The sequence below is a fragment of the Mytilus trossulus genome, chromosome 3 (genome assembly GCF_036588685.1).
Source record: "Mytilus trossulus isolate FHL-02 chromosome 3, PNRI_Mtr1.1.1.hap1, whole genome shotgun sequence".
Lineage (NCBI taxonomy): Eukaryota > Metazoa > Mollusca > Bivalvia > Mytilida > Mytilidae > Mytilus > Mytilus trossulus.
Genome location: NC_086375.1, coordinates 38748571 through 38768769, shown reverse-complemented (window position 1 = coordinate 38768769; position 20199 = coordinate 38748571). Strand labels below are relative to the sequence as shown.

The following is a 20199-nucleotide window of genomic DNA, read 5'->3' as shown; positions in this document are numbered from 1 at the left end:
AGTGTATAGAAAAAATAAATTTAAAATATTTATTTCAGTTCCCTGTTTAGACTTTTATAAAATTTGACAGTCAACATTATGAATTCCACTTGGCAATCGCAGACCGACTGCATAGTTCATCAGGACTCTTTATGATTAATTTGTTCAATGTCAAACCCTTGCCGTTTTTGGCACAACTTTTTTTTTTTTTTGGTACTCAATGCTGTTAAACTTTGTATCTGTTTCGGCTTTCAAACGTTTGTATCTGGGCGTCACTGGTAGGTCTTTTGTGGACAAAATGCACTTCTGGCGTATTAAATTTTTTATATTGTTGCCTTTTGTTGGCTTTTGTTCGTTTGATTCTTTGTCAATTGTGTTCTCCAATTTATTCATATTGTAGTCCTGTGGTGTTGTGTTGTCATTTTGATGTTATATTTCACATGGCCATAAGAGTGCGAGGTTTGGCATGCCACAAAACCAGGTTCAACCCACCATTTTTTCCTTTAAAAATGCCCTGTATGTTAGGAATATGGCCATTGTTATATTATAGTTCGTTTCTGTGCGTATTACATTTTAACGTTGTGTCGTTTATTTTCTCTTATTTTTGAGTCCATGAAGTAAACAGAACCAGAACTACATAAAATCTGTTTTGGTCATCAATCAGGATGATGGGTTTCACGTTCGATTGTTTTCACCATTTTTTCCTAATTCAGGCTGATTGCTATATTTTTTTTTACCTTTGATTTAATATGTGTCATTTGTATACGTGTGCATAATTGTCTCAATTGCAATAAAGACAGATCTCCTTTAGAATATTTCTCAATTGGTAAATAAAGGTTAAATGGATATAACAGCAATATTGACGAAAGAAGAACCATAGGTGTGAGTGCCAATAACTGAATAAAGCTTCAAATAATATTGGCCCCGATAACCCAATTTGAATTATGAAATTTTCACTAGAAGAAAGTGTTTATAATTTAACAAACGAGATTCTATAGAAAAGTAAATAACACTTTTATCCTTTTTAAATTTTATGTTAATATATTTATATCAGGTTATTATAGTGATAAAAAATTTAACTGATCTTCCAGCAGTTGTCCAAGGTAGAGGCAGTCTGAGCTGGCGCCTTTTCTTGTGGCTCCTCTATGGTCGAAATTACCTCTGTGGGAAATTGTTTCTTATTATGTTTTAGACTACATTACTAAAACAGGAAATAAACATATATCTACCCTAGACATTTATCAGTACAGACAAAGATAAAATTGATAAAGTTGTCAGATAAATGTGATTAACCCAAATAAACCATCGTCATAAGGATTGGGTATGTTTTACCTTTTTTTCGCTCAACTTATAATGTATTTTTTAATAGAATACTTGTATTTGATTTAAAAAATATATAAAACAGAATAATTAGATACGGCTGGAATATATACATTACGCTGTTGTGCTATATTTCAATCACAAGTTGTTATGTAAAGTGAAAATACGAAAAACAAAATGGCGGAATCTATTCTTAGTATCATATATCTAACCTATCTATAACCTTTTGGACACAATCTGCAGCAGTGCTTTTTCCATTAAATTTAAACATTCATATACATTAGAATTATACTCCAATTAAAATGTAAATTATGAAAACATTCGTATCGTACTGATTACAAGCCATGTTACCACTCTCCTGTTTTTCCTTTCAAACCTCTCATTTCTTAAGATGTATAAATACCTATTTTTATGAAGATTTTAAAATAGACACGGACATAATACGAAAAAGTAAAATCACAAAAATACCGAACTCAGAGGAAAATCAATACGGAAAGTCCACAATCAAATGGCAAAATCAAATAACAAAACGCATCAAAAACGAATAGACAAGAACTTTCATATTCCTGACTTGGTACAGGCATTTTCAAATGTCGAAAATGGTGGATTAAACCTGGTTCTATAGCGCTAACCGTCTCTCTTTAATAACAGTCTCATCAAATTCCGTTATATTTACATGATGCGTTAAATAAACAGTCACAATTAATAAAATAGTCAAAATATGGGTACATCAGTCATCATCGCATAACAACTTTAAAAGGGACAATTTAACAGATCACAAAAGCGACTACCGCCTACATGAGTTTATTTTAATTGTTTTGCCATCTGGGTTTTAGTGACTGTGTTCAGTTGAAAAGTTTTTTTGAAAATGTTATGCCCCCTCCCTCCCCCCCCAAAAAAAAACCCCAACTGATGCCAGAAATAGAATTAAGTTAGATTACATTATAATTTTGTCTTTTAAATCTTCCGTCTCGGTTTTTATCTATATCTGGTTTTAGTTTCTTACGATGTATAATCATTATGAGCTTTCATCTTTTTTCTAGTCCAAAAGTTTACATTTAACGTCAGCACTTGATGATAATCACAGATCTACCAACACCACGGAACGAAAATAGGGTGGAAAAAAATCAAAGGGGTTTAAAAATTTAAAAAAACAACATTCAAATAAGTTCAAGATAAAAGTTGACTGAAAATTTGTCAATTATTAGTTCTTATTTAACTTCTAATATAACATTGTACTGGTTTTGTTCCCGAAAAATGGCATTACAAAAATTATACCTAAATGGATTTTTTTAAAGTTGACCATACAATACCTAATAGCACAGATACTGTCTTTACACAAAAATGCTCTTTCTAGATACCGTTTTAACTAATACTCTCTGTCTTAATACATTATTCTGGTATTTAACAATGTGAGCGATCACAACCAGTACTGATGAGTATGGATTACGCGGTTACAATGTTTACGTGTGTAAATTTACTTAGACTTTTCACAATTAATATTCACAATTCATATTTATAACAGGCAATGTCATAAAGCTAATAAATTGAAATTATAAAACAAGCAGCACCTGATTGAAATAACGATCGAGTTAATTATAAACGGAGATTGATTTTTAAGCATTGAAATTTGTTTTGTAGAAACATTGAATATCAGAGATATTAAAATGAAATGAATTAAAGACATGGATTAAGTTCATTCACAGTGAAAATTCTAAAGTCCAAAGTAAAGGTGATATTGGCTATTAACACATTATTTCTTGTTCTCAAAATGTGCAAGACAATCTATTAGCTCGCCGTAGCAACGTGACAGAAAAAGTTGAGTTAGATTGAACAGTCAGCTTAAAACTAATAGTAATCTCATTCTTACGAGACATACGAAATCTTTTTGGTTTTAATATGTATCTGTGTCTGCTTACTGTAATATTCAAAAGTAATCGAAAAGCATTTTTAGATTAGCGTGTTTGGTATTATTTTTTAACATAGGTGATCATTTGAATATTTGTCTTTTATAATAGCTACATCGAAATGTAAGAAAACTCGAAAGTTCGGAAGACATAAGTAGTTATTAGGACTTATTAGACATGTACTGCAAAAAGTAAATAATTATATATACAAATAAAGTAGACTTATGTCATCAACTAATCTTTTCGGAATTAAACACAGAATTATGCAGATCAAGTTTATAATTTAAAATTACCAACTCCATATGCATTCAAATATTGTTTCAAATCATTGATTTCTCTTAACAGAGTTAAGTTTATTACTATATTATTTTATATTAACAGAATGTATAACAATCGTTTAAACATGTGCATAAATATTGTTGAACTTTATATTCAAAATGGTTATTTTTTTAATCCATGCATAGATGATAGTGTACTCTGAGAGCCTTCTTGAGCATTAGTGTAATTCAGTGTTGATTATGGAGATGACATGTATACGAGGGCGTTTTTCATATCAATTTTCTGTCAATTGTCTTTTCTTCTTTCAGTAATATGTCAGATAATCCCTGTTTTTCGTATTTCAATGGCTGCGGAAATATCTTGGACCCAGATGAAAACGAGGAACAAATAGTACCAACACTCAATCTTCTAAATATTAATTACGATATAAAGCAATATGTCGGACCATGGTGGAAGGGTGCTTGTTTCAGAAAAAGACAGACTAAGACAGTTTTAAGTAACATAAATGTACAATTTAAAAGTGGAGAGATGACCGCCATATTGGGAAGTTCAGGTTAGATTACAATAAAATCATATGACAGAAAGAATAAAGTTAAAAATACGAAACACCTGAAAAAAATATTGAATCGTTGAAGTACTTACTAGTATCAGGCCGGAAGAAGATTTCAAAAGATACAGAACAAAACTGTTAACGCAAAAGGCCGGATAATGCATTTTAGCAATGTCACAAACCCGATATATAACCTTATTTCATTTCTATGTATTTAGATCGAAGTGGAATATTATGACATTTATTGTCTTTAATTTAATAGGAAATGCAGTTTGTAGGTGAAATAAAACATCAACATAAAAAAAAAATTGCTTTAAAATTTCTGTATGTTAACTTTTTTTAACAGCCATAGAATATTGTCTTTTTTTTTTTTGTCGTCTGAAAAAAAGTCTTTACGATTATTTCAGGTTCAGGAAAAACGTCTCTTTTAGACGTTATATCGTCTAGATACACAGGGAAACTTTATGGTAAGGTCTACTTCAACAATTACCTTTGCACCGCAGATATAATTAAACAGTACGCTGCTTACGTCATGCAAGCCGATCGTCTGCTGCATAACCTTACAGTTCGCGAAACGCTGAAATATTCTGGAATTCTAAGACTTCCTGGAGCATACAACGACAAAGAAATCAATGCTGAAGTGAGAATTATTTATAATCCTTGTTTAAGGCAAAAACCAAATCCCTGAAGAAATAGAGACTTGTTAATCATTTTGCCAGTCTTTGATTGTAAATGACTCTTATACACGTCTTAATCAACAAAAAGCTTATTTTGATTATAAATATATGGCTTGAAACTTCGTCTTTTATATGTATGTAAAAAACTAGACGGATAATGTGTTCCAAATAGATAATTATTAACGGTCATTGATAATCGGAGGCATTTTTAGTAAAGAAATTGCAATAAACACTACATATATAGAATATATAATTGTATGTTGCTACAAGAATTTGTTTTATAGGTTAATCGCGTGATAGCTGACATGGGATTAAAACACGTTGCAGATTCAAAGATAGGTGGCTCTGTAATCAGGGGTATATCTGGTGGAGAAAGAAGACGTGTCACTATTGCTATTCAGCTTTTGCAAAACCCAAGTACGTTTGGTCTTATGTTGGATTTTTTGTGTTGATTCGTTGCTGGCTATTTTATTAGTTTTTCTAGCTCCTTTTATTTGATTATTTCGACAACACATTTCAAAAGTTATCTGTATACAGTAAACCGATAACTTTAGAATATCAAAAAAACTTTCAATGCAACAGTTAATAATTAACCAAGAAAAAATATGTATTTACCACTGGAATTTGGTATGACTTATATCTTTACGTCTTTCGGGCATTTAATATTAGCAACACGGCTAAATGCATGTTAAGCAGGTAGTAGTAGTATGTTGTATTAATATTTTAATCCATGTCATAGGTATACTATAGTATAAAAGTCGTTAGTTTGTTTTTCCAGAAATCCTGTTACTAGATGAACCAACTACTGGTCTCGACAGTTGTACAACGCGCCACCTAGTTTCCAGTTTGTCGGACATTGCCCACAATGGAAAAATAGTCATTATGACCATCCACCAGCCAAGATCTGATGTATTTAAATTGTTTGACAATATAGGTCTCCTAAGTATGGGAGAAATAGTATATTTTGGAAAAGCTAATCAAATGGTAGAATATTTTGGGGAACTTGGATATCCATGTCCAACATATGCAAATCCGTTAGACCATTATGGTAAGTATTAAAAAAATGTTTGTTGTCCCCTTTGATTCGTAGCATTCCTGATGAAGATACATAATGAAAATTCACTGTAAACGAACGGAACAAATGAAAGCTAGTTTGATATTCTTGGTAATTTGCTTTAAAACATATATGTTACTTCGTCCAACTCCTGTAACCCATATGACTACAGCAATATGGCAATGTCTAGCTCAACCTCGAGTGCTTGCACGCAAGTATCGTTTTACAGGCCTCTCTAGTGTGTATCAAAATTTAAGAAGAAATTTAGAATACAATATCGTTCAATGTGGATTTTTTTTTATCAATGCGGAAAAGCTGTACTTTTAGATATATCTATACAAGACGACCATTAAAAATATCGGCAATTATTGTAATTTAATTCTTTAAAGTAACCTAAATTGAATAAATTTGTATTATATTATAACATTTATACTTCTTCTACCGATATTTTTGAAATAACAAAATATTTTTGTTTTCTGTTCTATAGTTGATCTTGCAAGTATCGACAGGCGAGACCGTGATTTAGAAGTTAGGACATTTGCTAAAGTAGAAAATCTCATCATGACCTATACAAACTCGATAATCAAAAGAGAAATGGTTCAGAGCATAGAAAAAGAGACCCTGCGTCCAACGACAAGAAGAACAATGCTCCACTTAGACCGACCACATCCACCTATTGTATTCACTGTTATGCTTTGTCTTATAAGGTAGGTAAACATAACCCATCGCGCTAGATGTATTTTTACATTCCTTTTTATTAACCTTTCGTGTTAAAAAGAGTTTCAGCTTTTGCGGAATCTAAGATTTCTTATCATGATGGTTTATTAAATGAAAAAGAATGATACATTTCATAGATGTGTTGAAAATGTAATAATTTTTCTTTGTAACAGTTCTAGGGACATGGCAAAGAATAAACTATTTACAAATCGTTACACATTCAAAATTATGTACTGGTATATGTGTTTTATGATATTAAAGGGACAAAACATATGGGACAATCGAACCAATTCAAAACACGCTGAAAATTAAATATCTAGCGACAAGAGCACAGTCTTTTTATTGTTTTAGCACGAATAATATTTTAAAACGTTTGCTAATTCATATGTGTTTGAACGTTATTGTTAAGCATCAATCAATGAAAATGCGTCAATTGTCGTTTGTCTGCAAACATTTGTACTTTTAATATTACTAGTAACCGCATTTACCATTTCAGAAGGATGATGGTAAATTTACGAAGAGATAGATCTATATATTTGTCTCGTATATTGTTGTTGACTATGTATGTACCATTTATACTGGCTTTTCTTGGACGTCTAAAAGACAACCAGGAGTCCATACAAGATAGAATGGGACTACTTTACCAGTCTACAAATGTACCTTTATTTGTTGCCGTCTTAGTCCCTGTGGCAGTCTGTAAGTACTATTGTATATATTCATAACTCATATTTCGCGTCAGTCATCTCTGATAAATGACTTTTTTTCAATTACAAGCAATTTATAATATATGTCATTATTTCAAAACAAAATTCCATAAGGACTTACGTAGACGATGTAATATAAATAATAAATTTGACACTTTATTACCAGGAATAAATTTGATCGGGAGAGCAACTAAAATAGTCACAATTCAGTTGTTTTATATACAAACTTTGTCAGTCATTTAAATATAACCTATTAGTATAGTACATTTTCTGTCCCGGATTTACAGCTATGAAATTAGGTTTGTTGTCACTTAATTTATCTGCCTATTTATAATTTTAAAGTTAAGCTAGCACAATACAAAGATTTTTTTCACTCCCAAATCAGAAAACTTTAAACTGATGTAATTCATTTCATCCTTCTTTATATTTTATAAATGAGGTACCAAAAGAAAGAAGAAAGATTAATCTTTCAAATTGTAATAATTCTTCATATCATCCCAAAATATTTCATAGATTCTTGTACAACACAGCCTGACCCAAAAAAACGTGTCTCAGATTTAAAAAAACATCATTTTATATCCAATTGAATTTAGTGATCTCTTATGAATTGATGTTGCAAACTTCATTGAAGATTTACGAGAGAATGAAATGCAATAAGAAAAATCTAAGACTCGTTTTTTTGGAGGTCAAACTGTGTTTTGCAAGAATCTATATAATATTTGGGATGCTATGAATTACTAAGAAGCTAAATTCATTCAAGTATGGACATCATAAAATTGAGAATGGAAATGGGGAATGTGTCAAAGAGACAACAACCCGACCAAATAAAAAAACAACAGCAGAAGGTCACCAACAGGTCTTCAATGTAGCGAGAAATTCCCGCACCCGGAGGCGTCCTTCAGCTGGCCCCTAAACAAATATACTAGTATTACAAATATATCATAGTATAGCAACTATTTATTTAACAATCAATTATGTTATAATTATGCCATAATGAAATTATCACAACTTGAAAGATTAATAATTCTTCTTTTTTTTGGTACTTCATTTATAAAATTTAAAGAAGGATGAGTGGATTTACATCAGTTTAAAGATGTCTGATTGGAGATGAAAAATCTTTGTATTGTGCTACTTTATTTAGAACATTATACTTGGGTTTTGTGTAAATAAAGGCAACAGTAGTATACCGCTGTTCAAAACTCATAAATCCATGGACAAAAAACAAAATCGGGGCAACAAACCAAAACCGAGGGAAACGCATTAAATATAAGAGGAGAACAACGACACAACACCGAAACGCAACAGCAGACAGAAACGGACCAAGCAACAGACAATACACCACGAGAATAACAAATATAACATCAAAACCAAAAAAAAGGTTTGACAACCATAATCAACTTCATTTTTATATTAATTATACAAATCTTAATCATATTGCCTAATTCTATATTTTGTTTATTTGCTATTTATGTAGATATTTTACTTTTCAGTTCCTCCTATACGAGATCTGTATTACAGAGAATGTCGGGACGGACTGTATTCAACTACAACATTTGTACTGTCATACATTATACATATGATACCATTTCATGCTGTAGCAAGTTTAATATTTTCTTTGATTGTTTATTGGTAAGTTTTATATCAAATTCGTCATATAGCACCTGGCGTTTTTACGTATTTATACATCACTGGCTTTCAAAAATTTAGGTTTGAGACTTTTTACTAAAGGTAATTAAAAAAAAAGCGATTCAGCAACATAAAATTTATCTACCATTTTCTTCATTAACTGTAGGAATTTCTCAAAATAATTGATATTAAGTTAATTCAAATTATTTGTAAAATACCATAACTAGTTCTACTACTTCGTAATAATTTTACATGTTTTCCCATGTCCATTCCAAAGCAGGATTTTGTCAATTTGTACGTCTAAAAAGATGATTGTAGACAGTTTGTCAATACTTTTTATATGCAATCGCTATCAAAAATTATTTGCATGTTTTGCAATGTATGCTTTAAATGACGTTAGAGTAATGTAGAATATGGTTGTGTTTCTTCAATATAGTAAAGTTGGCAACAAAGGTTCTGTATTTATCATTTATAGGCGTATTCGAAAAGGTGTTATTTTTTACGTATTTTTTTGTTTTGAATTTTAGGGTTACAGGTCTTTTTCCGTCGTGGGAGAGATTTGGAATATATTACGCGGATGTATTCGCCATGCATTTTAGTGGTGAAATAATGACCATAGGAATCATGGGAGTATTTTATAGTGCACAAGTTTCTCAAAGCGTGGCGTCACTAGTTATATCAGCAACAACTCTGTTTTCCTCTGGATTCATCAGGTAATCTACTCTTGTTTCACATATGAGTTAATTTCACATATATATGCATTACACTTTAGTCTGTTTTAATAAAATTATTTAATTCTAAAAAAAATATATATTATTTTTATAGTATTTTAATTTATAAATAGTAACCTCTATTTGTATTTATACACCCTCCATCTCAATCCTACCCAAAAAGAATTGTATTTATTGAAGGTAGTTCCCAATCATAAAGTAGGTGACTAAAAATATATCAAAATCGTGGAAATGTTCCTCTATAGATTAAAACAATAGCCTTGAAGGAATCGAATGAATGCATCTTACATTTCACATTTCTTTCTGAATAAGATTATAGGCCATGTCAATGCTTTTCAATAAAATATTACCATTAGAGACTTACCAAATCTTAAGCGGAAGTAGTAAAAAATAATCATTGCAGATGGAAGATACTCAATAATCAACTGTCAGATTAAAGATGATGAAAAAGTTTATTGGATATTTAAAGGCAGCTTTTGAAGGTCGCATAGGTTCCAATCTCCATATAACGAGTTTTATGTTTTATTTAGATTGCCATACATTCCAATAAAGTGGTTGTTTTTCGTATACGTAACAATGTATTTTATACAATAAATTCTATATTATTTTTTCATTTTAATTTCAGAACACTGCCAGATATTTTGCCAATGTTTCAGTGGCTTAGTTGGGGCGTTGTAATGAAATATAGTGCAGAAATTGTAGTAGCTAATGAATTCCACAACCTCAATATCAGCTGTGAAGCAAACAAAGAAGGTAGATAATTATAGAATATCGTTGATCATCTCATCGAGATTGATTTTCTCGCTTGAGCCGGTACTCTGTTTTTCGCTATTTTACCTACGACGACGTTGTCAAATTCATGTCAATTTCATGAGCAACACCACGTGCCTCCTTAGTTTCTACCGTTCATTTTCCATCTCAAGCGAGTAGCATGATATGAAAAATTTTCACCAAAAAAGATCAAAGGAGAAATGCACAAAATGGAGATAACATACAATTATAATATAAATAAAGGCAACAGTAGTATACCGCTGTTCAAAACTCATAAATCCATGGACAAAAAACAAAATCGGGGTAACAAACCAAAACCGAGCGAAACGCATTAAATATAAGAGGAGAACAACGACACAACACCGAAACGCAACACACACAGAAACTGACCAATCATCAGACAAAACACCACGAGAATAACAAATATAACATGAAAACCAAATACAAGAATTTGGGATAGACAAGTACCGTGCCACGCCTTATCTCAATATCTAAAAAATAAGAGAAAACACAAACGACTCAACGTTAAAATGCAACACACAGAGAAACGAACAATAATATAACAATGACCATCTTCCTGACTTGGTACAGGACACTTTTAAAGGAGAATAAAAGTGGTGGGTTAAACCTGGTTTTATGGCATGCCAAACCTCTCACTTTAATGGCAAAGTTAAATATAATATTGAAATGACAACTTAATATTACAGGACTACAATACAAATAAATAGGAGAACATATTAGACAAAGAAAAACATGATTAATAGATAACAAAAAGCATCACACAAGACTCACCAGTGACGCCCAGATATAAAAGATCGAAAGTGAAAAAAGTACAAAGTTGTACAGCACTGAAGATCAAAAGTTGAAAAGGTTTCGCCAAATACGGCATTGTTTTTATGCCCGGGATAAGAACATTCTTATTATATAGAACAATTCACGCTATTGCAAACAGTAAATTTTATCAAATGAATATGAAAAGATATACATAAAGAAACTGAAGTATTAAAAATTACAGAAAACTAAACCTAAATACATAACGCCTAGATATAAAAGATCGAACGTGAAAAAGGTACAAAACATGGATTACGGAAAGATGGAAATAACTGCATTGAAAGATTTACAATATTTAGTTTTCTTTATTGATTTTTTTCCTTTCTTCTATTAATTTTTTGTAAGTTTGGAAGTTCAAACAGATGTTTAAATATGCGTAGATGTGAATCAGTGTTTCGGAAGATTGAATAATTATATGTCTGGCGTCCAGAAGAATCTGCTTTCACCTGCTACTTTTGATATTTTTTGAACTTATATCTCAATGCTTAAATTTTAAACCCTGTCTACGTTAGGTCTTTAGAAATTGATTTTAGTCGTGAATTATTTTCCTTAGTTTAATAATGAGGCAGTGTAGTTGCAAGAACTAGATATTATACGAACATTTTGTTTATGCTGTAATTATGACATTTTAGTTTTGCATAAATGAAAATAAATATTTGATTGTAAACTTTAATAATTAATTGTTGGGGTTAGAACTTTGTATATTTAAAGTTTAAACACAAAAACAACAAATGAAAACTGAGTCCTTATTGAACTATTGAAAAAGTACAATTCTTGAAAAATATAAGAGGACGTAACTGTATGTCACTGCGATGACCATAATCAAATGACGATATATTCCAAATTTATTATTTCCTGTTTTCAACTACTTCCATGTACTATAGTAGAGAACAAAGGGGCGAAAGATACTAGATGAAGAGTCAAACTCATAGATCGAAAAAAAAAAAAAATGACAACGCCATGGTTAAAAATGAAAAAGACAAACAGACAAATAATAGTACAAATGGTATTGTAAATGAAAACATCGTGTGGGTCGCATGACTCCACATTCGTCCACGTCATAAACGGAAAACTATTCATTAAAAGATATTCCACACTTGAGCCCAAAATTCAGCACTTCTGTGCTGACATGAATTATCATTGATATGATCATGTTTACGTTTGTTAGACTAGTCACCTACACTCACCCACGAGGAGGTAGAAGTTGGATACAAGCAGGATAAGTCGATTGCATTATATTCTATCAATCCGGAAATTTTAATTCTCATCATATACTAATGATTTTCTCCCCCGATTTGCTATATAAAAAAGAAACCACTTCAAATGTTCGTTACTTGACAAAACTTTACAATCTAACTTTCAGTAGGTTATTTACGAATTTTAAAGAGATCACTATTCGGGGTACTTGATCACCCTGAAAAAAAAAATCGCAATGAAGTTACATGTATGCCTTAAGTTTTAACAGAATTTATCATGCACACTTTATATTTTGTTTTATATTATATAATATATGATTAAAATATATTTTCAAAGTTATTGAAATTTTATATCATTCATATTTCATTATATACCGTTTTTTTACCTGAGTTTACCTCTTAGATAAATGCGCGCAAAAGTAATCAAAAGCTGCGCGCAAACGTAAAACATTTTAATCCCCAAATGCGCGCAAACGTAGTGCGCCATATAAATTAACTGTTTACACAACTTTTGAATTTTTGAAATACTAAGGCTTTTCTATCCCAGAAATCGATTACCTTATCTGTATTTGGCAAAACTTTAAGTAAATTTGGTCCTCAATGCTCTTCATCTCCGTTCTTTATTTGGCCTTTGTCACCTTTTTTGGATTCGTGCGTCACTGATGAGTCTTTTGTAGTCGAAACGCGCGTCTGGCGTGAATACACAATTTAATCCTGTTATCTATGACGAGTTTATTTTCATAATCATCTTGAACCATTTAAATATATGCTCAAATACAAGTTTTACAGATAATGCTGTAAGGGAACAACTATTGATTGTATTTATTATATGGAAAGGGGTACGATATTGAGAAAACTTTCTATAAGCCTGAAAAAACTACCAAACCATTATTCCCTTGAAATATGCATTCTTCATATACATCAAACAAACAGAAGATGGTCATGACTCACATGTATAAAACGTTGAAATAAAATGTGAAGCCAAACATTATGACTTACTCAAGAGAGATAAATATATGACATCTGAATCCAGTACCAGGCCACGTCCTCTCCGCTGTTTTTATGTTAAACGTATTTATATTTGTAATCATCTGATGAGTAAATATAAAAAAGAAGATGGGATGTGATTGTCAACACTAAACAAAAGACCAAATGACACAGATACTAACAACTATATGTCACTGTTATCATCAACAATAAGCAATAAACCTTTCCTACCGATTTTTATAGTTCGTTCTTATATTGTATGTTCCAACACTATCTGTTAGGGAATGGTTGGGATGTTTAACCCCGCCACATTCTGTATGTTTGTGCCTATACTAAGTCAGGAACCTGTAAATTAGTGGTTGCATGTCGTTTGCTGCTGTGTTACATATTTGGTTTTCGTTCATTTTTTGCGCATACATTATATAAAAAAACAAGATATGGTATGATTGCCAACTATCCACAAAAGACCAAAATGACACAGACATTAACAACTATAGGTCACCGTACGGCCTTCAGCAATGAACAAAGCCCATACCGCATAGCCAGCTATTATTCCGTTAGTTTTCTCGTTTAAATTACTTAAGAATAATTTGTATGTTCGTGATATAATTTGAACTGCTGTTTATGAATATAAAATAAAAAATATAGAAAGACTTTTCTGAAAAATGACGATGAAAGTATTTCATCATTTTTATCCGTTTGACCCTTCCTATAACCATTATCACAATAATTTCTAAGTCATAATCATAAACAAATTTGCTTGCAGGTGTTCCATGTCTGTATCCAAATGGAAACATGTATCTAGACGATTTTTATCCGGACTCTTGGGAAAACATGGAAAGGAACTTTTACGCTCTTGGTGGATTTATTGTGTTGTTTACTGTTCTGACTATTACCGCATTCAAAATAAGAGGGATACCAAACCTTCATTAATGTCATTATGAAGAAAAATATAAAAACTATGAAAGGTAGAACCAAGATAACATGTATCATTATTTGAACTCAGGGATCTGTTTTGATTTTAATAACTATTATAAGAAGTGTTGTTTAAGATATTTTTCTTGACACAAAGAGGCAGTAATACTTGTTAGTTTTTCTTTGATCGTGTATTTTAATGAACTTTTGCATATGTTGTAAATATTGTAAAAAAAAAGTAATCAATTAAAGACAAAATAATTAAAATATTGATATATTTATTGTTATATAATGTTATAACGCTTAGTTATTGTTATTAAGTATAAGTTATATTGTCTAAATCTTGAGCTGCTTTTTGGTGTTTGTACTGAAATCAGTGAACGCATATAGATTTTTTTTATTTCTGTTTTGTTTTAGTTTTTCAGACGACACTTGTCAAAAAATTAAGCTAAAGTTTAGATTTTCAATTTTTTTCAGGTTAAATCAAGATACATGCACGTTATACAAATGCCGACTTTTCTATCTTTTCTTTTATTTATAATGTTGATCCGTTTTCTATACTTTATGTGAATGCATTAATGTCATAATTAGAAAGAGTTAAAACACCTATTATTACACGAAGTAGCATGTTTATAACCTCCGTTTTTTTTACTGTTTCTGAAGGTGGTAAATTACAGTTACACACAAACGTAGTAGTAAGTTGTTTCTTTTCATTTTAATAGATTAGATGGACTCGAACAGTGTATAGCTTTGAGTCAACGAAAAAAAAAAAGCTACATAAAAATTGCATTAGAATAATCTATAAGTCAAAACTGTATTGACCTTCGTATATCGTATAAGCTTTATTGACGGTAATACAGTCTTATTGGTGTCATCTCAACATTTTCTTTTCTATTTAATCTGAAGGCGTAAATATACTTTACTTCAAGTTATATTCTTTTAATCAAAATACTAAATCCGATAAACCCTTGATCGGATGTCTGGGGCATAAATTATACAAATTATAACCTATATGTGGACTGCTGAAAGTAAAATGCAGTTTCTTATATGTAGTGATAGATCCGTGTTTACTTGCTCGGATTATTAATATTAAAAACACTATTTTGGCTGGTCATTATCGCGTATGATACGATTTTGACACGCCTACATAGATAATACATATTCATGACTTTATAGATAAGATCAGCACGTGTAGCCTAAACTGAGAGTTGTAGATGTGTAGCATAACTGTACATATGTAGTTTTGAAAATAGAAAACAGTTACAAAAACATAGTTATTATTAGTAGTTTCCGAGCAAGTAAAACACGAATCTATCAGTACTGTAAAAAATGTGTGCCACATTTGAACAATAACATACTAAGTGCAACTGATATTTGCCTTTTTATTATTTTGTAAATAAGATAAGAAGGCTAATGAAGGTGAATAAATGCAACAGTAGTATACCGATATTCTAAACTCATAAATCGATAGAAAGAAACAAATCCGTGTCACAAACCAAAACCGAGGGAAACGCATTAAATATAAGAGGAGAATGACGACACAACATTAAAATATAACACACATAGAAACGAACTAAGCATTAGACAAAATCCTATTATAATAACAAATATAACATCAAAACTGACTACATGCATTTGGGATAGAAAAGTACCGTGACACGTCTTATAATAATGTGAATTCACACTCAAATATTAGAGGAAACAAACAACTCAAAAGAAACACTGTTAAAATGTCACACACAGAAACGAACTATAATATAACAATGACCATATTCCTGACTTGGTACAGGACTTCTTTTTAAAAAAAAATGGTGGGTTGAACCTGGTTTTGTAGCATGACAAACCTCCCGCTTTAATGGCCATGTAAAATATAACATAAAAATTTCAACACAAAATTACAGGACTTCAGTACAAAGAAAAAAAAGGGAATTATATGAACACTACAGGAGCGATACCCGGTGCATCGTCAGGTTAAGTATCTTTGAAATGCATGCTTACCCCGTCATGCGAACCCAAACTACAAATTAGACATCTATAATGATATATAAAGATCTTTAAACATCTGTTGTTGAATTGATTCCTTAATAAAGTATCGTATCAGTTTGGTAGGTTCTGTGGGCAAAATGAGTCGAATTGGACAACTGAAAAAAAAAAATATGTTCTGCTCTATTAAAGCAAGATAATGTACTGCTAGTATTCAATGAAAAAATATACACTTAATACATTTCATACGTTCGAAGCGATGATCTGGATTTACCTTTACCAGGAACACTCGAAGCCAAATATTTGAAAGTCTAGTATGTATTAGAACCGAAACAATTGAAAAGCCATTTGACAAAAGAAAACAGTATCAAGATCATCTCAGGTCAACTTTGCCTTAAGGAGTAGAAACTCTTTAAATTTCAAACTAGTTAACCGACTAATTTACAAAGGTGTGTTATAAATCATGTCAGCACTGAGGTACTTACTTCTTCGCTCACATGACTATGTATAAATCAATTAATGGTTGTTTTCGTGTTTTTCAGTATTTAGTTTTCTAAGTTATTTTTTGTGTACTGTTTTGTTTTTGTATTTTGTTTAACATAGCGTTGTCAGTTTATTTGCAAATGAGTTTAAATGTTCCTTTGATATATTTCTACTATCTTTTTGGGACTGAAAATTTCTTTTTATGATTGTTGCCAGTATCAACGAACATTGATTTTTCACAAACATCAGGAGTTTTGTACATTTTTACTCTATTACTAATGTCTTGTAAGTATACTGTAACACAAATTGTAAGACATAAATAAGGAGATATTGAGTAAAAGTCAGCGGGTCAGCAATCTACGTAATTAGGTTACCCGTATAGACATCTGTGACTATCTTGAAAATCTAGAGTTTATCGAAACTTAACTCCGCTTGCTGTACTTCTGAAATTGGAATAAGGTTTATACAAATGCCTGACATGAAACTGTCGACTTAAATAAAATATCTAAGAGTCTGTCGTGTAATTGTTTTGTTAAATTCATCAAGTTATTTGCTTAACTATATTTGTTAAGAATCCTTCAAAATCGGTCATATATTTGTGTGTGTGGGGGGGGGGGGGGATTTTGTGTAGAAAATTAAGTAATTGTAAATTGTAATATGTGACAAAATACAAACTAAAGTTTGTATATGACATCGGTTGAGAAAGACTTTGACGTAAAGATTTAGTGTGTTCTTCTGTGACAGTAAATAGTAAATAGTTATCAAAGGTACCAAGCTTACGATTTAATGCGCCTGCTGACGCGCGTTTCGTGATTTTTTGCCATTTTACTAGGGACTTTCCAATTTTGATTTCATAGGAATTCAGTATTTTTGTGATTTTACTTTTTTCGTCTACATAAGACTCATCAGTGACGCTCAGATCAAAATAGTTAGAAAGCCAAACAAGTACAAAGTTGTAGAGTATTGGTGATCCAAAATTCCAAAAAGTTGTGCCAAATACAGCTAAGGTTGTCTATACCTGGAATAAGAAAATCCTAAGTATTTTAAATAATTCTATAAGCATTAGGATATGCAGTCTCCATAATGTTAACTAGACATTTAAAAATAGAAGCACTTTCATGAAAACTGAATTTATAATTAAAAACATAGTAGTCTATAATGCATTAACCAATTACGGATATGCAACTGCAATATTGATAAAAATATATACACATGAATGTGTCTTTCTATAAAATAAATGCATTCATGTATTATTTAAAAAAATGTCAACTTGAATGTATCAATATGAAAGTTTAATGTTATTATTATAAACATACCACAAGACTCTTAGAAATAATTGATAGTTGATCCATCGATGTAGTAAAAATGCAGATGACAACGTGTATTCACCTTGATTCGACGTATGTTTCAAGTAAAAAAAATGTTATCTTAAATAAAATTATTTTCTAAAATAAAGGAACGTTAACATAATCTCTAGCTGAACTATCTTTACTTCCTGAATGATATTTATTCTTTCATAGCTTTTTGAAATTGAGTGAGCGTGAGGTTCCACGTTTCATATGTTGTAAATCGTTTTTGATTATAAAAAGACACAAAATGCTCGCGAATGGCACAATTTCATATTTCCACAGGAATATATATATATATATAACATGGTAAGCTTTTTGAATTTGTCTCAAACTGATACTCATTTGACCAAGTGGTGATTGACTGTCATAGATACAGCCAACAGTAGGGTGTCGCGCGATGTTCAAATGTAGAAAATCGAAAGAGAAGAGACAAATGGATGTTTTTAAACAAAATCTAATGTATTAACATATATTTTAGAAGAAGGGAGAACGGGTGTGTCGACAGGAGGTGAACGTCTCCTTTTTGCAAGCATAACTCATCGTGCAAAATCCCACCTAGTTAAAATAACACAATAGGGATAAAGACACACTCGCTAAAATAACAGGTCAGACGACTTTACTTGTACTAAAATCTAAGGCCACGAAAACATATCTAGGGTTAAGAAACTGACACATCTTACCATTCAATCAATTTATGATGGTGATCGTAAAACTTATGTAGTGTCGGTTTCAGTTGTTCTTCCTCATATATCTGTTTGAGCATGTTGTTTCGTGGGTGTAAGAAACCAATTAATGCAGTCCGTATAATGTAAACATAAACTAGTGTGACGTTTTACCTGAGATATGTAAACGCTAAACGATGTTGCAGATGGTATGTTACTGCTCAGAAATGGGAAGTTGACAATTAAATTGTTGAAATCATTTGTCATTGAATCCGTCTGTGTGTATTTCTAGGACAAGATCAAGATATGAAGCAGACTTTTTTAACCTCGGTAGTAAACTTAAAGCGATGTATATGAGATGTAATCACACATTGAAATATTGGTTTTTGAATGACAGAACATTATTGTGAACTCAAAAAGATATGCAGGAATAGCAGCAGGTTGCGGTTTTTTTATATTTTTATTTATGTGCATTTCTTAATACATTTTGCTTCTAATGAGTTCAGAATCAAGTCTTTAATAGATGTGGTAATTTAACCTATAACCCTGACATCCTAAGGGTACCTCTTTTATATACATAAAAGTGATGAATTGAAATAAACATGTACTTATGGTTAGTAAATTACCTCCAATTATTCTCAATATTATAGCCAATAATCACAATTAATCGCGGCGATATATGTGCATAGTAAAACAAGCATGTATTTGAATCCACCTTTTTCATAAGAAAATGCATGTAACAAGTCAGGAACATGACAGTTGCTTTCAATATGTTTGAGCTTTTGATTTTGCCATTGATTAGAGACTTTCCGTTTTGAGTTTTCCTCGGAGTTCAGTTTTTTTGTGATTTTTTTTTCTTCAACTCATTTTTATAATTTGTTTCTGTGTTGTGCTGTTTCACCATTGTCCATAGACTAGGGGAGGGTTGGGATCCTGATAAACCCGTTACATTCTGTATGTATGTTCCTGTTCCAAAGTCAGGAGCCTGTAATTCAGTGGTTGTCGTTTGTTGATGTGTTACATATATTTGTTTCATTAATATTTTGTACATGAATTAGGCCTTTAGTTTTCTCTATTGAATTAATTAACATTTGTGGCCTTTTAATGCAGACTATTGCGGTATGGGCTTTGTGCATAGTTGGAGGGGGTACAATGACCTATGCGTGTATGTGTGTGTGTGTTTTTGGTGTGTGTGTGTCAGTAATCAGGTCGAACATGGCTTTGTATAAACACAAACTGTGCAGTCATACTGGTTTCTGTAGCAAATGTACTTCATACATAATGCAAACTAGTAATTTACGTTTGTTGTTTATCTATACCTCGTTTTTGTTTTCGTTGTCGGTTTGTGAGTATAAATACTCTTAGGTATCTTTCTCCTATCTTTTCCAAAAGGTATACATTTGAATAATTCATGCCATAAATTGTACCACAAATATCTTGAAAACAGAATAAGATAAAATTATCTCACACGCAAAGAA

General features: G+C 31.3%; 1 protein-coding gene across 1 annotated transcript; it reads left to right on the top strand.

Annotated features, from left to right (window-relative positions):
- Positions 1 to 1230: 1230 nt before the first annotated feature.
- LOC134709408 (ATP-binding cassette sub-family G member 5-like) lies at positions 1231 to 14751 on the top strand. Its single transcript, XM_063569570.1, has 11 exons — positions 1231 to 1300; positions 3794 to 4038; positions 4443 to 4675; positions 4997 to 5129; positions 5491 to 5760; positions 6254 to 6473; positions 6980 to 7179; positions 8678 to 8816; positions 9341 to 9526; positions 10170 to 10297; positions 14096 to 14751. The coding sequence occupies exons 2-11, from the start codon at positions 3798 to 3800 to the stop codon at positions 14260 to 14262; spliced, it is 1917 nt and encodes a 638-aa protein (XP_063425640.1). The 5' UTR covers positions 1231 to 1300; positions 3794 to 3797; the 3' UTR covers positions 14263 to 14751.
- Positions 14752 to 20199: the final 5448 nt, after the last annotated feature.

Coding starts and splice junctions, on each gene's coding strand:
- LOC134709408 (XM_063569570.1), top strand. CDS start 3,798: ATGTCAGATAATCCCTGTTTTTCGTATTTCAATGGCTGCGGAAATATC. Junction 7,180..8,677: donor CTTAGTCCCTGTGGCAGTCT/GTAAGTACTATT, acceptor TTTACTTTTCAG/TTCCTCCTATACGAGATCTG. Junction 8,817..9,340: donor TTTTCTTTGATTGTTTATTG/GTAAGTTTTATA, acceptor TTTGAATTTTAG/GGTTACAGGTCTTTTTCCGT.